The 20,162-nt window shown below is 41.6% G+C and overlaps 1 protein-coding gene across 4 annotated transcripts in view; it reads left to right on the top strand.

Moving 5' to 3' along the window:
• Positions 1-20,162, top strand: part of Slc9c2 (solute carrier family 9, member C2 (putative)) — a 72,772-nt gene that overhangs the window by 47,165 nt on the left and 5,445 nt on the right. For 3 of the 4 annotated variants that reach the window (NR_190824.1, NM_001429868.1, NM_001402392.2), the window contains 7 exons: positions 1,457-1,605; positions 2,356-2,481; positions 3,040-3,138; positions 13,240-13,410; positions 15,203-15,334; positions 18,367-18,552; positions 19,482-19,566. Coding sequence is in view for 3 of the 4 variants with exons in the window: in NM_001429868.1 (NP_001416797.1) it covers positions 1,457-1,605; positions 2,356-2,481; positions 3,040-3,138; positions 13,240-13,410; positions 15,203-15,334; positions 18,367-18,552; positions 19,482-19,566 (948 nt within the window). In the remaining variant the exon portion in view is untranslated. The remainder of the gene's footprint in view (positions 1-1,456; positions 1,606-2,355; positions 2,482-3,039; positions 3,139-13,239; positions 13,411-15,202; positions 15,335-18,366; positions 18,553-19,481; positions 19,567-20,162) is intronic. The other variant, XM_087581313.1, reaches the window with a different exon arrangement.

Genomic DNA, 20,162 nt, shown 5'->3' on the forward strand with positions numbered 1-20,162 from the left:
ACCCGACTCTATGCCCTCTCTCTTGGTAAGACTGTCCCAGACTGTAGGATTGCAGGGAATGCTATTTCTGTTTGGGCATCTACATTCATTTTACCTTTCCTGAAGGAGATAATAGGAGCTCAAGGAATTTATGCTGCACGTCTTGAGTGTGCTTTCCTCACATGACCATGTTTCAGGAGCATTAAAACATCGGGGCCATGGCTCTGGCCCAAGGCAGACCATTAATAAACAGAAGTCACTAGAAAAGGCCACTTTCAACTCACAGTCACATTGTAAGTCACATTTGGACTTACAGCGACATGCTTTCCAGATGAGAGTGGGAAGAATGGTCTAGTGGCTGTCTGTGCTTGGAGAGGCTAGACCAAAGGATTCTGGAGATGTTTCAGGAAACTCAAAACCCGTTACGACTGCCTTTTACTTGGCAGAAGGTCTTTATTTTTTTTTCTTTTTCTTTTTCTTTTTTTTTTTTCTTTTTTTCGGGGCTGGGGACCGAACCCAGGGCCTTGTGCTTGCTGGGCAAGCGCTCTACCGCTGAGCTAAATCCCCAACCCCAGGTCTTTATTTCTTTGCTCTTAAAGTTCAGGGCCCTAGGACCTGTGTAGCATGATGCTGTGTCTTAGATGATATGGAGTATTATGAAGTTTCCTCAATTTTGTCCTGATTAATGATTAATTAATTAATCAATTAATGATTAATTGTTTCCATATGACTCCTGGGAGTGGCTATAGAATGGGAATGTCAGCAGGATATACATACATACATACATACATACATATATGTATGTATATATTTAATCCTTATTATAATCACTACTTATATGGCTTCTACTATTCTTGTATGGTTTTTTTTTCTTGTATGGTTTTTATTATCAGTGTTTGAAACTGGTGCTTCCTCTGGTTATCTCTAGTGCTGGCAGATCTGGTACTAAAAACCTATTCTCCAGATCAGAGCTACCCTTTATTTTAGTGGTCAACTCATTTTAGTGAAAAAAAAAAGTGTACACATATCAGACATTGTATTCAGTGTAAAGAGGACAGCATGAACCTAATTTCTGACTTCCTATGTTTATTAAAAGGGAATGAATATTCCACTTGATCTCACGAGACCCATCCACCAAAGTCCTGATACTCTTTCAAATGAAAGCCTTTTTGCCATCCAATCAACAAAAAATATATAGAGGATGAGGCAGAGACATCGAAACCGTACTCTAGAGAAATGAGTCTTGGTGTAGACGGAGATGCCATGGGATAAGGCAGAGAGGGTTAGCTGTGGGGGAAGCTAGTGTTTGATTTTCTCATCCATATAATGGGGATGCAAATTCATCCTACCAGCCTCATGGGCTCTGCGTGAAGCTACAACCAAAGGCTACTCTATAAGTACTTTGGATATCCTAGTACAATGTGAGTTATAACTGTGGCTATTGTGTAAGTTGCTCATCAAGTTTGAATTTTCTTAGGCCTCATTGAACATGAAGGCCGTGACGTTGTCATTGCTCTGAAGACAAAGCAGACGATCCGCAACGTGATTGCCAAGGCCCTAAAAAACCTCACCTTTCTTTGGTCAAGAGGCATCATTGACAAGCATGAGGGCATCGAGATGAACAAGGTGATAACACAGTTCCCATCTCGTTTGGCTCCATCAGCTCAGATGCCCCAGGACGTAACGAGAAAAGCTGAGGGACATGTGCAGCCACAGGTGCTACCTGTGTAACTCCCCGAAGCCTTTTTAATGCCCGTGGCCATCAAAGCCAGTGCTTCCTGGCATGCTCCAGCAGTTAGAACAACCTGGCTGCAAATGACAGAAACAAGCTGCAGCGAAGTTCAGTGAGGAGGTCAGCTTGGCAGTTAAATAAGAAGGGATTCGCAGGGTGTGTGGTCAGGCCTCTAGAAGGGACTTAAAGAAAGATCTAGAAAGTTTTCCAGATTACTTATCAGGATTGTGTCTGTGAAATCCTCCTCTAGCTTGCTTTCTGGACTCGTAGATGTATTTATTTATTTTTCTGCTTCTTTATCTACTGGTGGAGTTCGTACTGCCTAGTTCCCTGGCTGGGGCATCCACAGAGACAGTTACATAGTAAAGGGAGGGGACCAATTGTGTGTGTGTGTGTGTGTGTGTGTGTGTGTGCGTGTGTGTGTGTGTGTATAAGATGTCATAATTGAATTATAAAGATGGCAAGTTTGATCTGAGTTAATAAGTGAAAACAGGAAGAAGACAATAGGGACAAAAAGGAGTATAATACACTTGAGGGGAGAAACTGAGTCGCAACAGAAATTTATTTAGATTTCCTTGGTTTTGGCTTCTCGTCCATGTTCTATCACAGAAACAATTGCCATAATTTTGAATGTTCATTTTTAGGTTCTTCTTACAAAAATAAAAGCCTTGAATAACTTTCCAATGGCGATCCCACCTCCCACCCCTGACAAATACCTTCCCAACATCGTCTGGATGGAAAATAAAGACGTTCTCATTGAGTTCTTCAAGGTAATAACGTCTTCTGTGCTGGCTCAGGCTTGTTGTAAACGTTTTCCCCTGCCTCAACCTATGACTAAATAAAAACAGAGCTAAACAGAAATTTAGTTAAATTTAGCCTTTTGGGGTGGACGAAATCAGAAACCTGACTTAAAAAGTTAGCAAGTGTTCTGAAGAGTTGAGGTTGCTTTTCCAGCCCAAGCCCCAGTGAGGGCCAAAACACTTTCTTATTTGTTTACTTGCTCACTTATCCCCCAAACATACATATATATATATATATATATATATATATATATATATATATATATATATATATATGTATGTATATATATACATTATATATAACATTATTTATTGTGCAAGTACTGATAACAACGTTGTTGCATGTTTGCTTGTACTTTTATTTCTCAAAGTTGATGCGTTATGTCTATAAAGGATAACTAACAACTCAAGAATCTGTTTTCTCTGTTTATGCGACTTGAGAAGTATTTTTAATTTTAAATCTTATTTCTGTTTAGACAAGGTTGAACTCTCTCCTCCTATTTTGTTTTATTTTTATTTTTTATTCAGGAAAGAACCAAACTGACCTACTTTGACTACGGGGATATCATTTGTAGAGAAGGTGAAATGCCGCAAGGAATCTTCTTGATTATTTCAGGAATGGCGAGTGTAAGAACAACTGGCTTATGCATTTTTCCAATGCATTTTGAATATATAGTTGTAATGTAGGGGAAGGCTTTGGAGCTGAAGGTTTTGGAATTGTGAGTCCCCACCACATAAAACCATTTCTGTAGAGCGAAGTGTGACAACTGAAACTGAGTGTCACGCTTCCTACTTGGCTGTGGTTCCCATGTTACCCAGCACTCTCAGGGTTGTTACCTTCTCTTCACAATAAAGTAGAGGGATTGGTGGTTTGAAGATGTTCAAACATGGGAAACAATAAGTATTTGCACTCATTTACCTAAATGAGAGTTCACTCAAAGGTCTTGGCTACAACTCAGAGCCCCTCACAAAGGTCAAGTTGGATGAAGATCAAAATACAACTTGGCAGCTGATCAATGCAAGGTTTCTGTTTAAAGGGTCGGGGTTGGGGGGAGTGAGAAGTGAGGAAGGGATTATGAATTTAGTAGTGGTGTGGGGCAAGAACCCTCTGTCTCTTTATACCGGCATTTCAGCAGCTGACTACAGTGGTCAACTTGGCCTATACACTGATCGATTCCTAATTCCACTGATGCTCTAATGTGACAAAGCTTTGTCATTGGGAAAAGAATATATTTGACTTCCAAATTTTAAAATGAGTATTTTAGACCTTTCACTATTGAGAAAATAAGCTACCGTGATGAATATAATGTGAAGACAATGTAATACCAAGTATCTGATCCTAGACAGTTTTGTTCATTGAGTAAAGAGATGTGTACTTTGTTACTCTCATGAATAAGCACTGGTCATTCTAGGTCTGGACTGACAAAACTGAAAAAAAAAATCTTGGCTCATTTGGAAAGTATTTTCCAGTGAAAGGATAAAAGGAGAGGGAACAAAACCAAAATAAGTTAAATGTTTACACTGTAAATATAACTTTGTTAGTGGAATGTAATTGTTGTCTTAGAGACTTACTGCTAAATAAGCTGACCCTTTCTAGTTCTTTCTGAACTCTGTCTGGCTGGTTCAAGTCAGCTCTTGCAGCTCAAACTCCTTTCCAAGCTGACTGATTCAACCTGGCTTCTCTCAGCTTCTCACTGAATTGCTCTGCTTGCTCTCATACAAACTTTGACAATATATTCTATTCTCCTGCCTCCTCCCCATTCTCTGGCTTGTTCTGTCTTCACCAGTGTCCTGTCCTATCTCTTTAAAACTGCCAATCAATCTCTCTCTCTCTCTCTCTCTCTCTCTCTCTCTCTCTCTCCCTCTCCCTCTCCCTCCCCTTCCCCATTTCTCTAAGTGTGTGTGTGCTTCTCTCTCTCTCTCTCTCTCTCTCTCTCTCTCTCTCTTTCTCTCTCTCTCTCTTTCTCTCTCTCTCTTTTACTAACTTGAGTATTTCTTATATACATTTCAAGTGTTATTCCCTTTCCCTGTTTCCGGGCAAACATCCCCCTAGTCCCTCCCCCTCCCTTGTTTATGGGTGTTCCCCTCCCCATCCTACCCCCATTGCCGCCCTCCCCCCAACAATCTAGTTCACTGGGGGTTCAGTCTTAGCAGGACCCAGGGCTTCCCCTTCCACTGGTGCTCTTACTAGGATATTCATTGCTACCTATGAGGTTAGAGTCCAGGGTCAGTCCATGTATAGTCTTTAGGTAGTGGCTTAGTCCCTGGAAACTCTGGTTGGCATTGTTGTACATATGGGGTCTTGAGCCCCTTCAAGCTCTTCCAGTTCTTTCTCTGATTCCTTCAACGGGGGTCCTATTCTCAGTTCAGTGGTTTGCTGCTGGCATTCACCTCTCTCTGTATTTGCTGTATTCTGGCTGTGTCTCTCAGGAGCAATCTACATCTGGCTCCTGTTGGCCTGCACTTCTTTGCTTCATCCATCTTGTCTAATTGGATGGCTGTATATGTATGGGCCACATGTGGGGCAGGCTCTGAATGGGTGTTCCTTCTGTGTCTGTTTTAATCTTTGCCTCTCTATTCCCTGCCAAGGGTATTCTTATTCCCCTTTTAAAGAAGGAGTGAAGCATTCACATTTTGATCATCTGTCTTGAGTTTCATTTGTTCTAGGCATCTAGGGTAATTCAAGCATTTGAGCTAATAGCCACTTATCAATGAGTGCATACCATGTGTGTTTTTCTGTGATTGGGTTACCTCACTCAGGATGATATTTTCCAGTTCCAACCATTTGCCTATGAATTTCATAAAGTCATTGTTTTTGATAGCTGAGTAATATTCCATTGTGTAGATGTACCACATTTTCTGTATCCATTCCTCTGTTGAAGGGCATCTGGGTTCTTTCCAGCTTCTGGCTATTATAAATAAGGCTGCGATGAACATAGTGGAGCATGTGACTTTTTTATATGTTGGGGCATCTTTTGGGTATATGCCCAAGAGAGGTATAGCTGGATCCTCAGGCAGTTCAATGTCCAATTTTCTGAGGAACCTCCAGACTGATTTCCAGAATGGTTGTACCAGTCTGCAACCCCACCAACAACGGAGGAGTGTTCCTCTTTCTCCGCATCCTCGCCAGCCTCTGCTGTCACCTGGGTTTTTGATCTTAGCCATTCTCACAGGTGTGATGTGAAATCTCAGGGTTGTTTTGATTTGCATTTCCCTTATGACTAAAGATGTTGAACATTTCTTTAGGTGTTTCTCAGCCATTTGGCATTCCTCAGCTGTGAATTGTTTGTTTAGCTCTGAACCCCATTTTTTAATAGGTTTATTTGTCTCCCTGCGGTCTAACTTCTTGAGTTCTTTGTATATTTTGGATATAAGGCCTCTATCTGTTGTAGGATTGGTAAAGATCTTTTTCCAATCTGTTGGTTGTCATTTTGTCCTAACCACAGTGTCCTTTGCCTTACAGAAGCTTTGCAGTTTTATGAGATCCCATTTGTCGATTCTTGATCTTAGAGCATAAGCCATTGGTGTTTTGTTCAGGAAATTTTTTCCAGTGCCCATGTGTTCCAGATGCTTCCCTAGTTTTCCTTCTATTAGTTTGAGTGTATCTGGTTTGATGTGGAGGTCCTTGATCCACTTGGACTTAAGCTTTGTACAGGGTGATAAGCATGGATCGATCTGCATTCTTCTACATGTTGACCTCCAGTTGAACCAGCACCATTTGCTGAAAATGCTATCTTTTTCCATTGGATGGTTTTGGCTCCTTTGTCAAAAATCAAGTGCCCATAGGTGTGTGGGTTCATTTCTGGGTCTTCAATTCTGTTCCATTGGTCTATCTGTCTGTCTCTGTACCAATACCATGCAGTTTTTATCACTATTGCTCTGTAATACTGCTTGAGTTCAGGGATAGTGATTTCCCCTGAAGTCCTTTTATTGTTGAGGATAGTTTTAGCTATTCTGGGTTTTTTGTTATTCCAGATGAATTTGCAAATTGTTCTGTCTAACTCTTTGAAGAATTGGATTGGTATTTTGATGGGGATTGCATTGAATCTGAAGATGGCTTTTGTTAAAATGGCCATTTTTACTATATTAATCCTGCCAATCCATGAGCATGGGAGATCTTTCCATCTTCTGAGGTTTTCTTCAATTTCTTTCTTCAGCGTCTTGAAGTTCTTATTGTACAGATCTTTTACTTGCTTGGTTAAAGTCACACCAAGGTACTTTATATTATTTGGGTCTATTATGAAGGGTGTCGTTTCCCTAATTTTTTTCTCGGCCTGTTTCTCTTTTGTGTAGAGGAAGGCTACTGATTTATTTGAGTTAATTTTATACCCAGCCACTTTGCTGAAGTTGTTTATCAGCTTTAGTAGTTCTCTGGTGGAACTTTTGGGATCACTTAAATATACTATCATATCATCTGCAAATAGTGATATTTTGACTTCTTCTTTTCCGATCTGTATCCCCTTGACCTCCTTTTGTTGTCTGATTGCTCTGGCTAGAACTTCAAGAACTATATTGAATAAGTAGGGAGAGAGTGGGCAGCCTTGTCTAGTCCCTGATTTTAGTGGGATTGCTTCAAGTTTCTCTCCATTTAGTTTAATGTTAGCAACTGGTTTGCTGTATATGGCTTTTACTATGTTTAGGTATGGGCCTTGAATTCCTATTCTTTCCAGGACTTTTATCATGAAGGGGTGTTGAATTTTGTCAAATGCTTTCTCAGCATCTAATGAAATGATCATGTGGTTTTGTTCTTTCAGTTTGTTTATATAATGGATCACGTTGATGGTTTTCTGTATATTAAACCACCCCTGCATGCCTGGGATGAAGCCTACTTGATCATGGTGGATGATTGTTTTGATGTGCTCTTGGATTTGGTTTGCCAGAATTTTATTGAGTATTTTTGCGTCGATATTCATAAGGGAAATTGGTCTGAAGTTCTCTTTCTTTGTTGGGTCTTTGTGTGGTTTAGGTATAAGAGTAATTGTGGCTTCAGAGAAGGAATTCGGTAGTGCTCCATCTGTTTCAATTTTGTGGAATAGTTTGGATAATATTGGTATGAGGTCTTCTATGAAGGTCTGATAGAATTCTGCACTAAACCCGTCTGGACCTGGGCTCTTTTTGGTTGGGAGACGTTTAATGACTGCTCCTATTTCCTTAGGAGTTATGGGGTTGTTTAACTGGTTTATCTGTTCCTGATTTAACTTCGATACCTGGTATCTGTCTAGGAAATTGTCCATTTCCTGAAGATTTTCAAGTTTTGTTGAATATAGGCTTTTATAGTAAGATCTGATGATTTTTTGAATTTCCTCTGAATCTGTAGTTATGTCTCCCTTTTCATTTCTGATTTTGTTAATTTGGATTCACTCTCTGTGTCCTCTCATTAGTCTGGCTAAGGGTTTATCTATCTTGTTGATTTTCTCAAAGAACCAACTTTTGGTTCTGTTGATTCTTTCTATGGTCCTTTTTGTTTCTACTTGGTTGATTTCAGCTCTGAGTTTGATTATTTCCTGCCTTCTACTCCTCCTGGGTGTGTTTGCTTCTTTTTGTTCTAGAGCTTTTAGGTGTGCTGTCAAGCTGCTGACATATGCTCTTTCCTGTTTCTTTCTGCAGGCACTCAGCGCTATGAGTTTTCCTCTTAGCACAGCTTTCATTGTGTCCCATAAGTTTGGGTATGTTGTACCTTCATTTTCATTAAATTCTAAAAAGTCTTTAATTTCTTTCTTTATTTCTTCCTTGACCAGGTTATCATTGAGTAGAGCATTGTTCAATTTCCACGTATATGTGGGCATTCTTCCCTTATTGTTATTGAAGACCAGTTTTAGGCCGTGGTGGTCTGATAGCACGCATGGGATTATTTCTATCTTTCTGTACCTGTTGAGGCCCGTTTTTTGACCAATTATATGATCAATTTTGGAGAAAGTACCATGAGGAGCTGAGAAGAAGGTATATCCTTTTGCTTTAGGATAGAATGTTCTATAAATATCTGTTAAGTCCACTTGGCTCATGACTTCTCTTATTATGTCTACGTCTCTGTTTAATTTCTGTTTCCATGATCTGTCCATTGATGAGAGTGGGGTGTTGAAATCTCCTACTATTATTGTGTGAGGTGCAATGTGTGTTTTGAGCTTTAGTAAGATTTCTTTTACGTATGTAGGTGCCCTTGAATTTGGGGCATAGATATTTAGGGTTGAGAGTTCATCTTGGTGGATTTTTCCTTTGATGAATAAGAAGTGTCCTTATCTTTTTTGATGAATTTTAGTTGAAAATTGATTTTATTTGATATTAGAATGGCTACTCCAGCTTGCTTCTTCCGACCATTTGCTTGGAAAGTTGTTTTCCAGCCTTTCAAGCTGAGGTAGTGTTTGTCTTTGTCTCTGAGGTGTGTTTCCTGTAGGCAGCAGAATGCAGGGTCCTTGTTGTATATCCAGTTTGTTAATCTATGTCTTTTTATTGGGGAGTTGAGGCCATTGATGTTGAGAGATATTCAGGAATAGTGATTATTGCTTCCTGTTATATTCATATTTGGATATGAGGTTATGTTTGTGTGCTTTTCTTCTCTTTGTTTTGTTGCCAAGACGATTAGTTTCTTGCTTCTTCTAGGGTATAGCTTGCCTCCTTATGTTGGGCTTTACATTTATTATCCTTTGTAGTGCTGGATTTGTAGAAAGATATTCTGTAAATTTGGTTTTGTCATGGAATATCTTAGTTTCTCCATCTATGTTAATTGAGAGTTTTGCAGGATACAGTAACCTGGGCTGGCATTTGTGTTCTCTTAGGGTCTGTATGACATCTGTCCACGATCTTCTGGCTTTCATAGTTTCTGGCGAAAAGTCTGGTGTGATTCTGATAGGTCTGCCTTTATATGTTACTTGACCTTTTTCCCTTACTGCTTTTAATATTCTTTCTTTATTTTGTGCGTTTGGTGTTTTGACTATTATGTGACAGGAGGAGTTTCTTTTCTGGTCCAAATTATTTGCAGTTCTGTAGGCTTCTTGTATGCTTATGGGTATCTCTTTCTTTAGGTTAGGGAAGTTTTCTTCTTTGATTTTGTTGAAGATATTTACTGGTCCTTTGAGCTGGGAGTCTTCACTCTCTTCTATACCTATTATCCTTAGGTTTGATCTTCTCATTGAGTCCTGGATTTCTTGTATGTTTTGGACCAGTAGCTTTTTCCTCTTTACATTATCTTTGACAGTTGAGTCGATGATTTCTATGGAATCTTCTGCTCCTGAGGTTCTCTCTTCCATCTCTTGTATTCTGTTGGTGAAGCTCGTATCTACAGCTCTTTGTCTCTTCTTTTGGTTTTCTATATCCAGGGTTGTTTCCATGTGTTCTTTCTTGACTGCTTCTATTTCCATTTTTAATTCCTTCAACTGTTTGATTGTGTTTCCTGGAATTCTTTCAGGGATTTTTGTGACTCCTCTCTATGGGCTTCTACTTGTTTATTTATGTTTTCCTGGAATTCTTTCAGGGATTTTTGCGATTCCTCTCTGTAGGCTTCTACTTGTTCTCTATGGGAGCTCTTCACGTCTTTCTTGAAGTCCTCCAGTGTCATGATCAAATATGATTTTGAAACTAGATCTTGCTTTTCTGGTGTGTTTGGATATTCCGTGTTTGCTTTGGTGGGAGAATTGGGCTCCGATGATGCCATGTAGTCTTGGTTTCTGTTGCTTGGATTCCTGCGCTTGCCTCTTGCCATCAGATTATCTCTAGTGTTACTTTGTTCTGCTCTTTCTGACAGTGGCTAGACTGTCCTATAAGCCTGTGTGTCAGGAGTGCTGTAGATCTGTTTTCCTGTTTCTTTCAGCCAGTTATGGGGACAGAGTGTTCTGCTTTCGGGCGTGTAGTTTTTCCTCTCTACAGGTCTTCAACTGTTCCTGTGGGCCTGTGTCTTGAGTTCACCAGGCAGGTCACTTGCAGCAGAAAAGTTGGTCTTACCTGTGGTTCCGAGGCTCAAGTTTGCTCGTGGGGTGCTGCCTATGAGCTCTCCGAGGCGGCAGCAACCAGGAAGATCTGCGCCGCCCTTTCCGGGAGCTTCCGTGCACCAGGGTTCCAGATGGCATTTGGTGTTTTCCTCTGGCATCAGAGATGTGTGCAGAGTGCAGTCTCTTCTGGTTTCCCAGGCATGTCTGCCTCTCTGAAGGTTTAGCTCTCCCTCCCATGGGATTTGGGTGCAGAGAACTGTTTATCCGGTAGGTCCCTTCAGGTTCTGGTGGTGTCTCAGATGCAGCAGACCTGCTGCTCCTGGGCCCTCCTCTACGGAAACCCAGAGGCCGTATACAGTTTCCTCTTGGGCCAGGGATGTGAGCAGGGGTGAGCAGTGTTGGTGGTCTCTTCCGCTCTGCAGCCTCAGGAGTGCCCACCTGACCAGGTGGTGAGCTCTCTCTCCCACGGGGTTTGGGAGCAGAGAGCTGCTGCGGCAGGGATCCGCCGGTTTGGGACTCCCGGTAAACAGCGAAAGTGCCCAGTCCTAGAGGAATTTTGCTTCTGTGTGTCCTGAGTTCACCAGGCAGGTCACTTGCAGCAGAAAAGTTGGTCTTACCTGTGGTCCCAAGGCTCAAGTTTGCTCGTGGGGTCCTGCCTATGAGCTCTCCGCTGCGGCAGCAACCAGGAAGATCTGCGCCGCCCTTTCCGGGAGCTTCCGTGCCGTGTGCTGCTCTCTTAACTTACCTCTTTTTCCTGGGCTATTCTCTTTTTTTTTCTTTTTTCTTTTCTTTTCTTTTCTTTCTTTTTTTTCCGGAGCTGGGGACCGAACTCAGGGCCTTGCGCTTGCTAGGCAAGCACTTTACCACTGAGCTAAATCCCCAACCCCCCTGGGCTCTTCTCTTAAGTAGCCTCCTTTTCCTCTTCTGTTCTTTTTGAGAATTGGGTGTATTCTATCTCTGACTCATTCTGTCAAATCTTTCTCTTTGTCATTTTGTCTGCCCCTCGAAGCATATTTCAAACATGACTTCTTTCTTCTACAAACAAAATTTACCTTTATTATTAAGGGTTAAGGTGTGTACTAAAGGTGTGTCTGTATTCCAGCCAGATCATACTGTAATCCAGAGTGAGTCAGTATTCCAGCTGGATCACATAGACCTAGAAGGCCTTTGGTTATGGTCTCTTATCAGAACAACCATGTTGCTGGATTTAAATTCCTCTACAACACACATTTAGTATAGTAAAAGAGGAGTCCTAGGAATTAGAAATGAAGATGTGCCACCCACAGGACCTCTGATGCAAAGAGTGAACAAGCACACCATTCCTTGCTTATGTTCAACTAGCTTTTTCACTATTGCATAGTTCAGGGTTTAACCTAGGGAATGGTGCTGCTCATACTGGCTTGGTCAATAAACAATCAAGATCACCCCTCACACATGTCCACAGATGGGCTGATTTAGATAATTTCTCAGTTGAGACTCATCTCAGGTGATTCAGTGAGAAGTTGTCGTTTCAATCCTGAGTCAGGATTTCTGTGGGTAGAGGTTCTGGGAACAAAACTAGTGGCCAGGAAGGAATAATATTTTGAGTCCTTTGGATATGGCACTCCAGAATTTCATCTGTAGCTAACTGTTCCTGAGGAATTTGCTTGTTTGTTTGTTTTGTTTCTTGAGACAGTGTTTCTGTGTGTAGTCCTGGATGTTCTGAACTTGATCTGTAGACCAGGCTGGCCTTGAGCCTCTGTTTCCTGAGTGCTGGGATTAAAGGCACGCATCTCTCTGTTTCTCTTTCTCTCTCTGTCTCTCTTTCTCCTTTCACAGTATTGGTGTCTTTCACTGCCTTTGAAGAAAACATAACATAAAGAATGGGAAAATTAATTTATTTACAGCTCTGTCCATAAATGGGGAGAGGAAAATTCTCACTCTGTCTAGGCATTTCTCATAAAAATGACAGAACTTAAAGCAAAGCCATGAAGTATGCACACGGGGGTAGCTTTTTCCTTGCAAAGAGAGTCTTCTGACACCAGGGATCCTGTGGGCAGCCCCTCCTTAGTACTAGGATGTAAACTTCAATTTCTAATCCCCTGTTGCAGTAGAACCCATCAGAGTGTCCATTTGGTACCTGTAAGAGGATTTTGGTCTATAATGATATCTCTTTGGAGTAATGTTCAAGTCTAAACACCAAATCCGTTTTTGTTTCTTGTATGCCTTGTGTGTATCCCAAAGACAATTTTATATAGTATTTTTATTATGCCTACATTCTACTGTGACCCATCATGTAAGGTCAAGTGTGGAATTTTCTACCAGATGTGTTATTTCAGCCCTTGGAAAGTTTGGGATTTTGGAGAGTTTTGGATTTCAGCTACTTAGATTAGGACCCTCCAGGCAGCAGTATGTAAAAATGTAATGCGGGTGTAAAGAGCTTAGTTTTAATTTTTATAAAAGCAGTCAAGCAAGGCAGTGTGTTCCTTTTATTTAATCCGCATAAGAATCTTGAAGTTTTTTTCCCTTTTGTTGTGTTATTTCGATTTTCAGTGCTAAGGATTGAACTTTATGGCCTCAAGCGTGTTAGGTAAGTGCAATATCTTTGAGTCTAAGAGTCTTACTTTTTATATAAGTAAAACCTTTGCCTTGAGGTGTTGAAATGCAATAAACCATGACTTTTGTGAAAGACAATGCTTTCCAGACACGTGTCATTAAAGAATCTTTGACTTCCTCTGGAACCATCATATGAAAGAGTGGACGCTATTTCTGTATTCAAAGGACTTAACATTTTTATTTCCCCTTTTCATAATTTCTCCCCCAACAGTTACATAGCTCATCTGCCACTTTTGGGATAGACCCAAGCCCGAGGACTACTGACAGACAGTCCAAGACTATGTATACAGAGTACTGTACCAGTGGGGATGTACTTGGCGAGCTGAGCTGTTTGCTTAAGCGTGAAATCGAATATACGGCCATCTGTGAAACTACGCTGCAGGTACGGAATAGCTCTCTTGCAGGTTATTGGTTAATCCTTACTAAGGAAAGCCAGTGTCTTTTCTGGGGTTTGGGTTTTGCTATTCTATTTGGTCACCAGATCGTCTGATGCTAGCAGTATAGAACAGCTTCGAGAAGAGGTTTGACGTCTCACATATGAGGCTCTGCCCAGTTCTGCTGCATCCTGCCTGTGGATGAGCTATTTAATCTCCTTGAGTGTTGGTTTTCTTATTAAGTAGAGAGGATGCTTGTTCTTTGATGTTATGAAGATTAGAAAAATGTTTATGGGGCTATTCTGTTTGAAATGGTCACCATTCTGAAAGCAGTGTTCTATAAAAATACTCGCTTGTTTTAAAACTCCCTTTATTTGTTTTTCTTTTTTTTCACTTGCCAAGTAACAAGTTATTTGTTCAACATAAAAGTAACCTGAAATCCCATTTGGTGTGGACAATCCCAATAAAAGGGAGCTTAAGTTCCTACTACGAATTGTTCTCAGTCTTTGAGGCTGATCGAAGGAACAGAGTAAACCACAGAATCTTAGGGGCATTGTGGAGCAGCAGAAAGGAATGGAGTTTCATCAAACTATACTACGTTGTTTCTGGAAGGGGAGAGAAAGTGTGTATTTAGTCACATGTTTGAATGAACCCATGACAATTCATTTAGCTTGAATTCTGACAGAGAACACGCAGTTTGCCTCTGGAAAGAGGGGCTCTAAGTAGGGAGCATCCTGGATTAACTATAGTGAGAGCTCAGTTCCTGAATCTCAGGCGTGTGAACCAAAACTTCAACATAACTGTTGAGTGATAAATAATCTGGGTATTTTTAGAAACAGCATTGTTTTTTTTAATTTTAATTATGTGTAGGTGCACGTGTACATGTAGGTATTTATGCCAGGAGAGGCCAAAGGCATTAGATCCCTAGGAGCTAGGAACCACCTGACATGGGTACCGAGAACCAAACCTGGGCCCTCTGGAGAAAAGCCAGTGCTCTTAACTGCCGAGCCATCTCTACGGTCTCCATGGGGCTACGTTTTAAAGTTTATAGCTCTCACGGGACTGCAGATTTTTATCCTCCTATATAATCTTTCCACAATGCCAATTCTTTTTTAAAAATTATTTATTTATTACTCATTTTTACATGCCAGATTTTATTCCCCTCCCAGTTCACCCTCCGACTGTTCTACATCCCATACTTTCCCCCCAAAGTCCCCACCCCCATCTCCACGAGGATGCCTCAGCCCCACCCACCCCACCAGACCTCTAAACTCCCTGGGGCCTTCAGTCTCTTGAGGGTTAGGTGCATCTTCTCTGACTGAACCCAGACCCAGCAGTCCCCTGCTGTATATGTGTTGGGGGCCTCATCTCAGCTGGTGTGCGCTGCCTGGTTGGTGATCCAGTGTCTGAGAGATCTATGGGGTCCAGGTTAATTGAGACTGCTGGTCTTCCTACAGGGCTGCCCTCCTCCTCCGCTTCCTCCGGCTTTTCCCTAATTCAACCAAAGGGGTCAGCAGCTTCTGTCCATTGGTTGGGTGCAAATATCTGCATCTGAGTCTTTCAGCTGCTTGTTGGGTCTTTCGGAGGGCAATCTTGATAGGCCCCTTTTTGTGAGCGCCCCATAGCCTCAGTAATGGTGTCGGGTCCCACTTTGAATGCCAATTCGTTTAAATATTAGAGTATTATATCACTACTAGAGCATCAGAGAGTTGTAAGTTGGCTTTCTGAGAGATGGCGGCCATCTTGTTTAGTGACAGGTTGTAATTTAGCTGTCTGTAGCCCGGCCCCTTGTTATTCCAGGCCTTCTTCATCTCCTTGGAGGATTTATATGAAGGTTTTGATGTCTTCTGGCCATCTCTAGAATATAAAATGTGGCTCAAGCTTGCTCTTAGCATTGCAAATCAGTATTTTGAATCAAGCATTGCTGGTGAGGTAAGTTATATGAATAGAATATAAATGAATGGTATGTACCACTGTTGATACAGCAGATGTATTTTTCAGACAAAGATAGAAAGGAAGGTGGTGACTTAGTTAGGGTTTTACTGCTGTGAGCAGACACCATGACCAAGGCAACTTTTATGAAAGACAACGTTTAATTGGGGCTGGCTTACAGGCTCAGAGGTTCAGTCCATTATCGTCAAGGCGGGAGCACGTGGCAGCATCCAGGCAGGTATGACATTGGAAGAGCTGAGAGGTCTACATCTTATTCCAAAGGCAAACAGAAGACTGACTTCCAGGCAGCTAGGAGGAGGGTCTCCAAGCCCACCCCCTACAGGGACACAGTTCTTCCAACAAGGTCACACCTCCTAATAGTACCGCTTCCTGGGCCAAACACATCCAAACTCACAGGTGGTGTCTGACTCTTTAAAATGAGTTTTGACTATTAGCATTTTAACTACTGTCTCATCTTGAATCCCTTGTGCCATTAACAATCTTGTCGCAGTTAATTTTTCCAGGCTACCTGAAAGATCCTTTAAAAAATGAATTAGAAAATATTAAATAGGAAGATCCTACAAAGCAAAGCATATAATTAATTAGATATCTCTTAGTTCTTTCAAGAACTTTGAGATGACTAAGTCCGGTTTATGAACTCTTCCTCCGAAGAGTAGTGGTTCAAGTCTGTCCCCAGACCAGCATCTGCAGTCTTGTATTTGTATGTCACTTGGAATTCATACTCACTCTTTCCATGACTCAGAAGCTGAGGATGTGACAGACCCAAAGTCCAACAATTTTCACTGGTTAGCCATAAACCTTGGGTTAAAAAGAATCTGGCCTCTACGCCAGCCAGGTTTCATTTACAACACGATGGTGATAACTCTCCGGAAAATTTTAGAGTAAGGAGACTAAAATCGCTTTTTATATTGTCTCTCCATGAAGAGTAAGACAATTGCTAGTCTAAAATGAGCCTCCAGAGAGGAAAGTTGGACTTTCTGGACAGCAGGGCAACTGTCCTTCATAATTATGCTTTGATTCACAAGCCATGCAAATTCATGATGCAAATAAGAATGGTCAGATATAAAATGTTCAGGGCAGTAATGTTTATCCACAACCCACTTAATTTTGCTATTGCTGAGATAAGACACTCTGATATAAGCAACATGATGGTTAGCTCATGGTTCAAAGTGAAGCCCATTATGGCAAGAGTCAAGGCAGAGGAATTGAAGCAGCAGGACACACGACATTCACAGGTGGTTCACAGGGAGGGATGAGTGCAAATCAGTGCTCAGCCCCCTTCTCTACTCAGTGCCACCCACAATGAAGATTACACCAATTCATTAATTAATTAATATTACATTAATTAACATAATCAAGACAAACCCTCACAGGCATGCCCAGAGGACCACCTCTCTAGATTCTTTCCAGTTGACATCACTAACCATTAGTTCCCCAGTCTTACTCCTCAGGGAATATCTATTAGATTCTCCCTACCCCAGAAGATAAATTCAGAATCTTATTTATTCTGCCTAGCAACAAACTAATTTTATTTTCTCCCCAATAATCCAGTGAAGGAGACAAGTGACTGCTCCAGATCAAAAAATGTAAATACAGAAAAAAAAATTTAGCACTTTGGGTCTTAAATCATACTTTATACAACTTGAGAAACTTGATTGTGGTCTGACTATTAGATGATACCGAGGAGTTCATAATTATTTATTAGGTATTTAATGATGTCACTAGGTAAGCAATGCTTTAAAAACCTCATTTTCAGCTGAGGGTAGGGAAATTGAGGCAAGAGGATCAAGAGCAACATGCCAACCTCAATTCCAGACTGAGACTCTGTCTTAAAACCAAAAATAAAACAAACACAAGTATTTTTTCGGTGTGAAAGTCTGAAAGGAGAGGGAACTAGGATTTGTTTTAAAATACTAACAGCAGCAGCAGCAGCAGCAACAACAACAACAGAAGTATCGAACATTAGTACAAAGATTTTAGGAATTATTTCCCTCTGATAATCCCATGAAAGAGACAACCAGTCAGGAATTTTTAGCACCCCAGACAAGCATTAGATAATATTCTCATCCATCCTGCTCTATGTCAGTCAATATGCATGCGTTTTCAAACCTAAATAGTACACTTTCAGTTTCTACATCTTTGTTGCAAAATCATAGATAAAATGTTTGCTACTTTTCTTACATTTGTTGGTGCCCCGGCTATGCTGACGCCCCACAGAAAATCACCACAGTTGCCAGTGACTGACAACCAAGGGCTCCCCTGAACGCAAAGCTGGCTCCTGCCAACAGGAAACACCTGCTCTAGGGTTGTCTCCTTGGCTTGTACCTGGTCCCTTTATCTTTACAGTTTCCTCCCTGTATCCAAGTTTGTCTACAGATTTTTCCTACTTCCACATAGCCTTATCACCAAGTGCATCTGCGTAGCCCTACTTCCAAACGAAGTCAAATTCTATGAAGCTAAAGGTTAGAACATCAAGTAAGACCTTTAGGAGACGGGACTCAATTCCACCTACAAAGATTCTGTTCAGTTCCAAAGTCTATGATTCAAAGCCATCGTGTGGGGTTGGGGATTTAGCTCAGCGGTAGAGCACTTGCCTAGCAAGCGCAAGGCCCTGGGTTCGGTCCCCAGCTCCGAAAAAAAGAAAAAAAAAAAGCCATCGTGTATGGCCCAGATGAAGTGACTTGCTTGCTTTCTGTTTGTTTGTTTTGTTACTTTTGCTTATTCAGTTGTCCCGTGGGACCTTTGCTTACCCGCAGGAGAAACCCATGAGTCTTCAGTCTGGTTAAGCCTAGAACTCCAATAGCACATAACTGATCACACGGTGAAGCCGATGATGCCTCCTTCATCAGGTTGGGCAACCAAATTCAGTCATTGGAAGAAGCCAGGCTAAACTCTTAAGTTCTGTAGATTCCCGGATTTATGTGCATTCTGACATCCAGAGCAGAGCATCTGTCTCCTTCTTGACATCATGTATATGCTTGTTAGACTTAAACAGTGTGATTTCCTTGTAGGATTTAAAGTTTCAGAAGTGTGTGATGTTCAATCACGCCTATGTGGAGACTCTGTCAAGCTATAATGAAATGACCCTTAATCACGTGAATATGAAACTCATTATTCTTGTGTACGGCAACGTGATCAACAGCAAGACGGAAGAAACACATGTCGCACCCTGCATTATTCCCAAGTCGTGTGAGCAGGTAAGGAGCATGATTTCTAAAAAGCCATTTGCTTTGCATGGTGCTCCATAGGCGCTTTTAAAGCTCAGAGGCTAACAGTTAGTTGTGCATTTAATTTTAATGTAAACTTGTGAGTCTGAATTTAATTTAAGACCGGCACCTACTGGATGCAGGAATCACGCACGCAGCTTAGCTGTTCTTTTTTTTTTTTTTCCCCCCAGGAGCTGGGGACCCAAACCCAGGGCCTTGCGCTTGCTAGGCAAGCGCTCTACCACTGAGCTAAATCCCCAACCCCCAGCTTAGCTGTTCTGACCTTTAGTTTGCTACTTAATGCAATGAGGATGCTGGCAGGCAGCCCTGTTGGTAGGCTAATGTGAGGACTAAATGGAGCAATTCATATTTAGAGATGCTAGCTTAATCACGGTTCTGCTCCTTGCTTCCTGGAGTCCAGTGGGAAGGCTGGTCTTGATTAGTTGATCTTCATTGTAGGTGTAAAAGTAAGCCATGACTTGCTAGCCATTCCCTTCTTTCCAAATGGAGGTATTCTAGTCCAGTTATAAGTAAGGAGGAGAAGTTTTTGCTTTGGCTTCCGTAAACATGCAAAAGGCAATTTTCTGGCCTAGGATTTCTTTGAAACAACACGAAAGAGGATTTCAAAGTAAAAAGATAGGGCCTGACTGGATTTGTGTGGTAAGTGGTGGAGTCCCATCAGTTTGTCCGGGAGAGACGTTAGCAACTTGGACATCAGCCTAGACTAAGTCATGAGCCCCTGACTCAGAACACAAGAAAACAGGCAGACATGCACGCACGCGCACGCGCAGCTTAGGTTGGAGACCTGGCGCTAAGTTTCAGTGTGTTTCTTGTAGCCTTTACAAAGACGATTGGGAAACAGCCACTTAAGGGATTAGATGTATACTCTTTTGACAAATTTTTATTTCTTTTGCCTTCAGATCCAGGGAATTTCAGATGTAAGCAAGCTTCTTGTAATCCCGACATCTGAGCCTGTCAAAAAAGATGCGACCTCCCATGACGTGGGTAAGGGATAATAGATAGCCAGTTAGTCACGAGAAAACAACTGTGAAGCATTTCAACAAATGCAAAATTCTCTGAACGGTGACTGGAATTGGTTCCCCACTCTGGGCCCATACTGGGGTCACTTTGCTTTTGGGAGATCATCTATCAAAGACCAAGGTCCAGACTTTAAAATCCATGTGGCTCTTGCCTCCCCTCTCTCCCTCCCTCCATACTCTTGATAGCTGACAAGTTCTGGTAAGCCACAAAAAGATATTGGGGTGCTGTTGACATGGGGAGAGGGGAGACTCCCACTGTGGGGTCAGGCAGAGACGGGAAACTGGTCCGTTTCCGGTAGCTGAAGGGAATAGGGAGTCTGACCCACCTTGCTTGAGTATTAGAAGCTGCAGTCACAGGCACAAGTTCAATGGCTTGCATAGTTACGCTTTGAAGGTCACTAAGTAATTTGCAGTGATCGATAGGTGCAATTCTTAACCATGCTGCTGAGCACTGATTATACAGAGAATAGCAGGTAGGAAGGCTTTGATCTGGACACAGTATAGCCAGGGACTTCATTCTGTGCTCATTGTCCCTGACTTGCTGGGCTCAATCACAGCACC

This window comes from Rattus norvegicus, chromosome 13 (assembly GCF_021556685.1).
Source record: "Rattus norvegicus strain SHRSP/BbbUtx chromosome 13, alternate assembly SHRSP_T2T, whole genome shotgun sequence".
NCBI classification, from domain to species: Eukaryota; Metazoa; Chordata; class Mammalia; order Rodentia; family Muridae; genus Rattus; species Rattus norvegicus.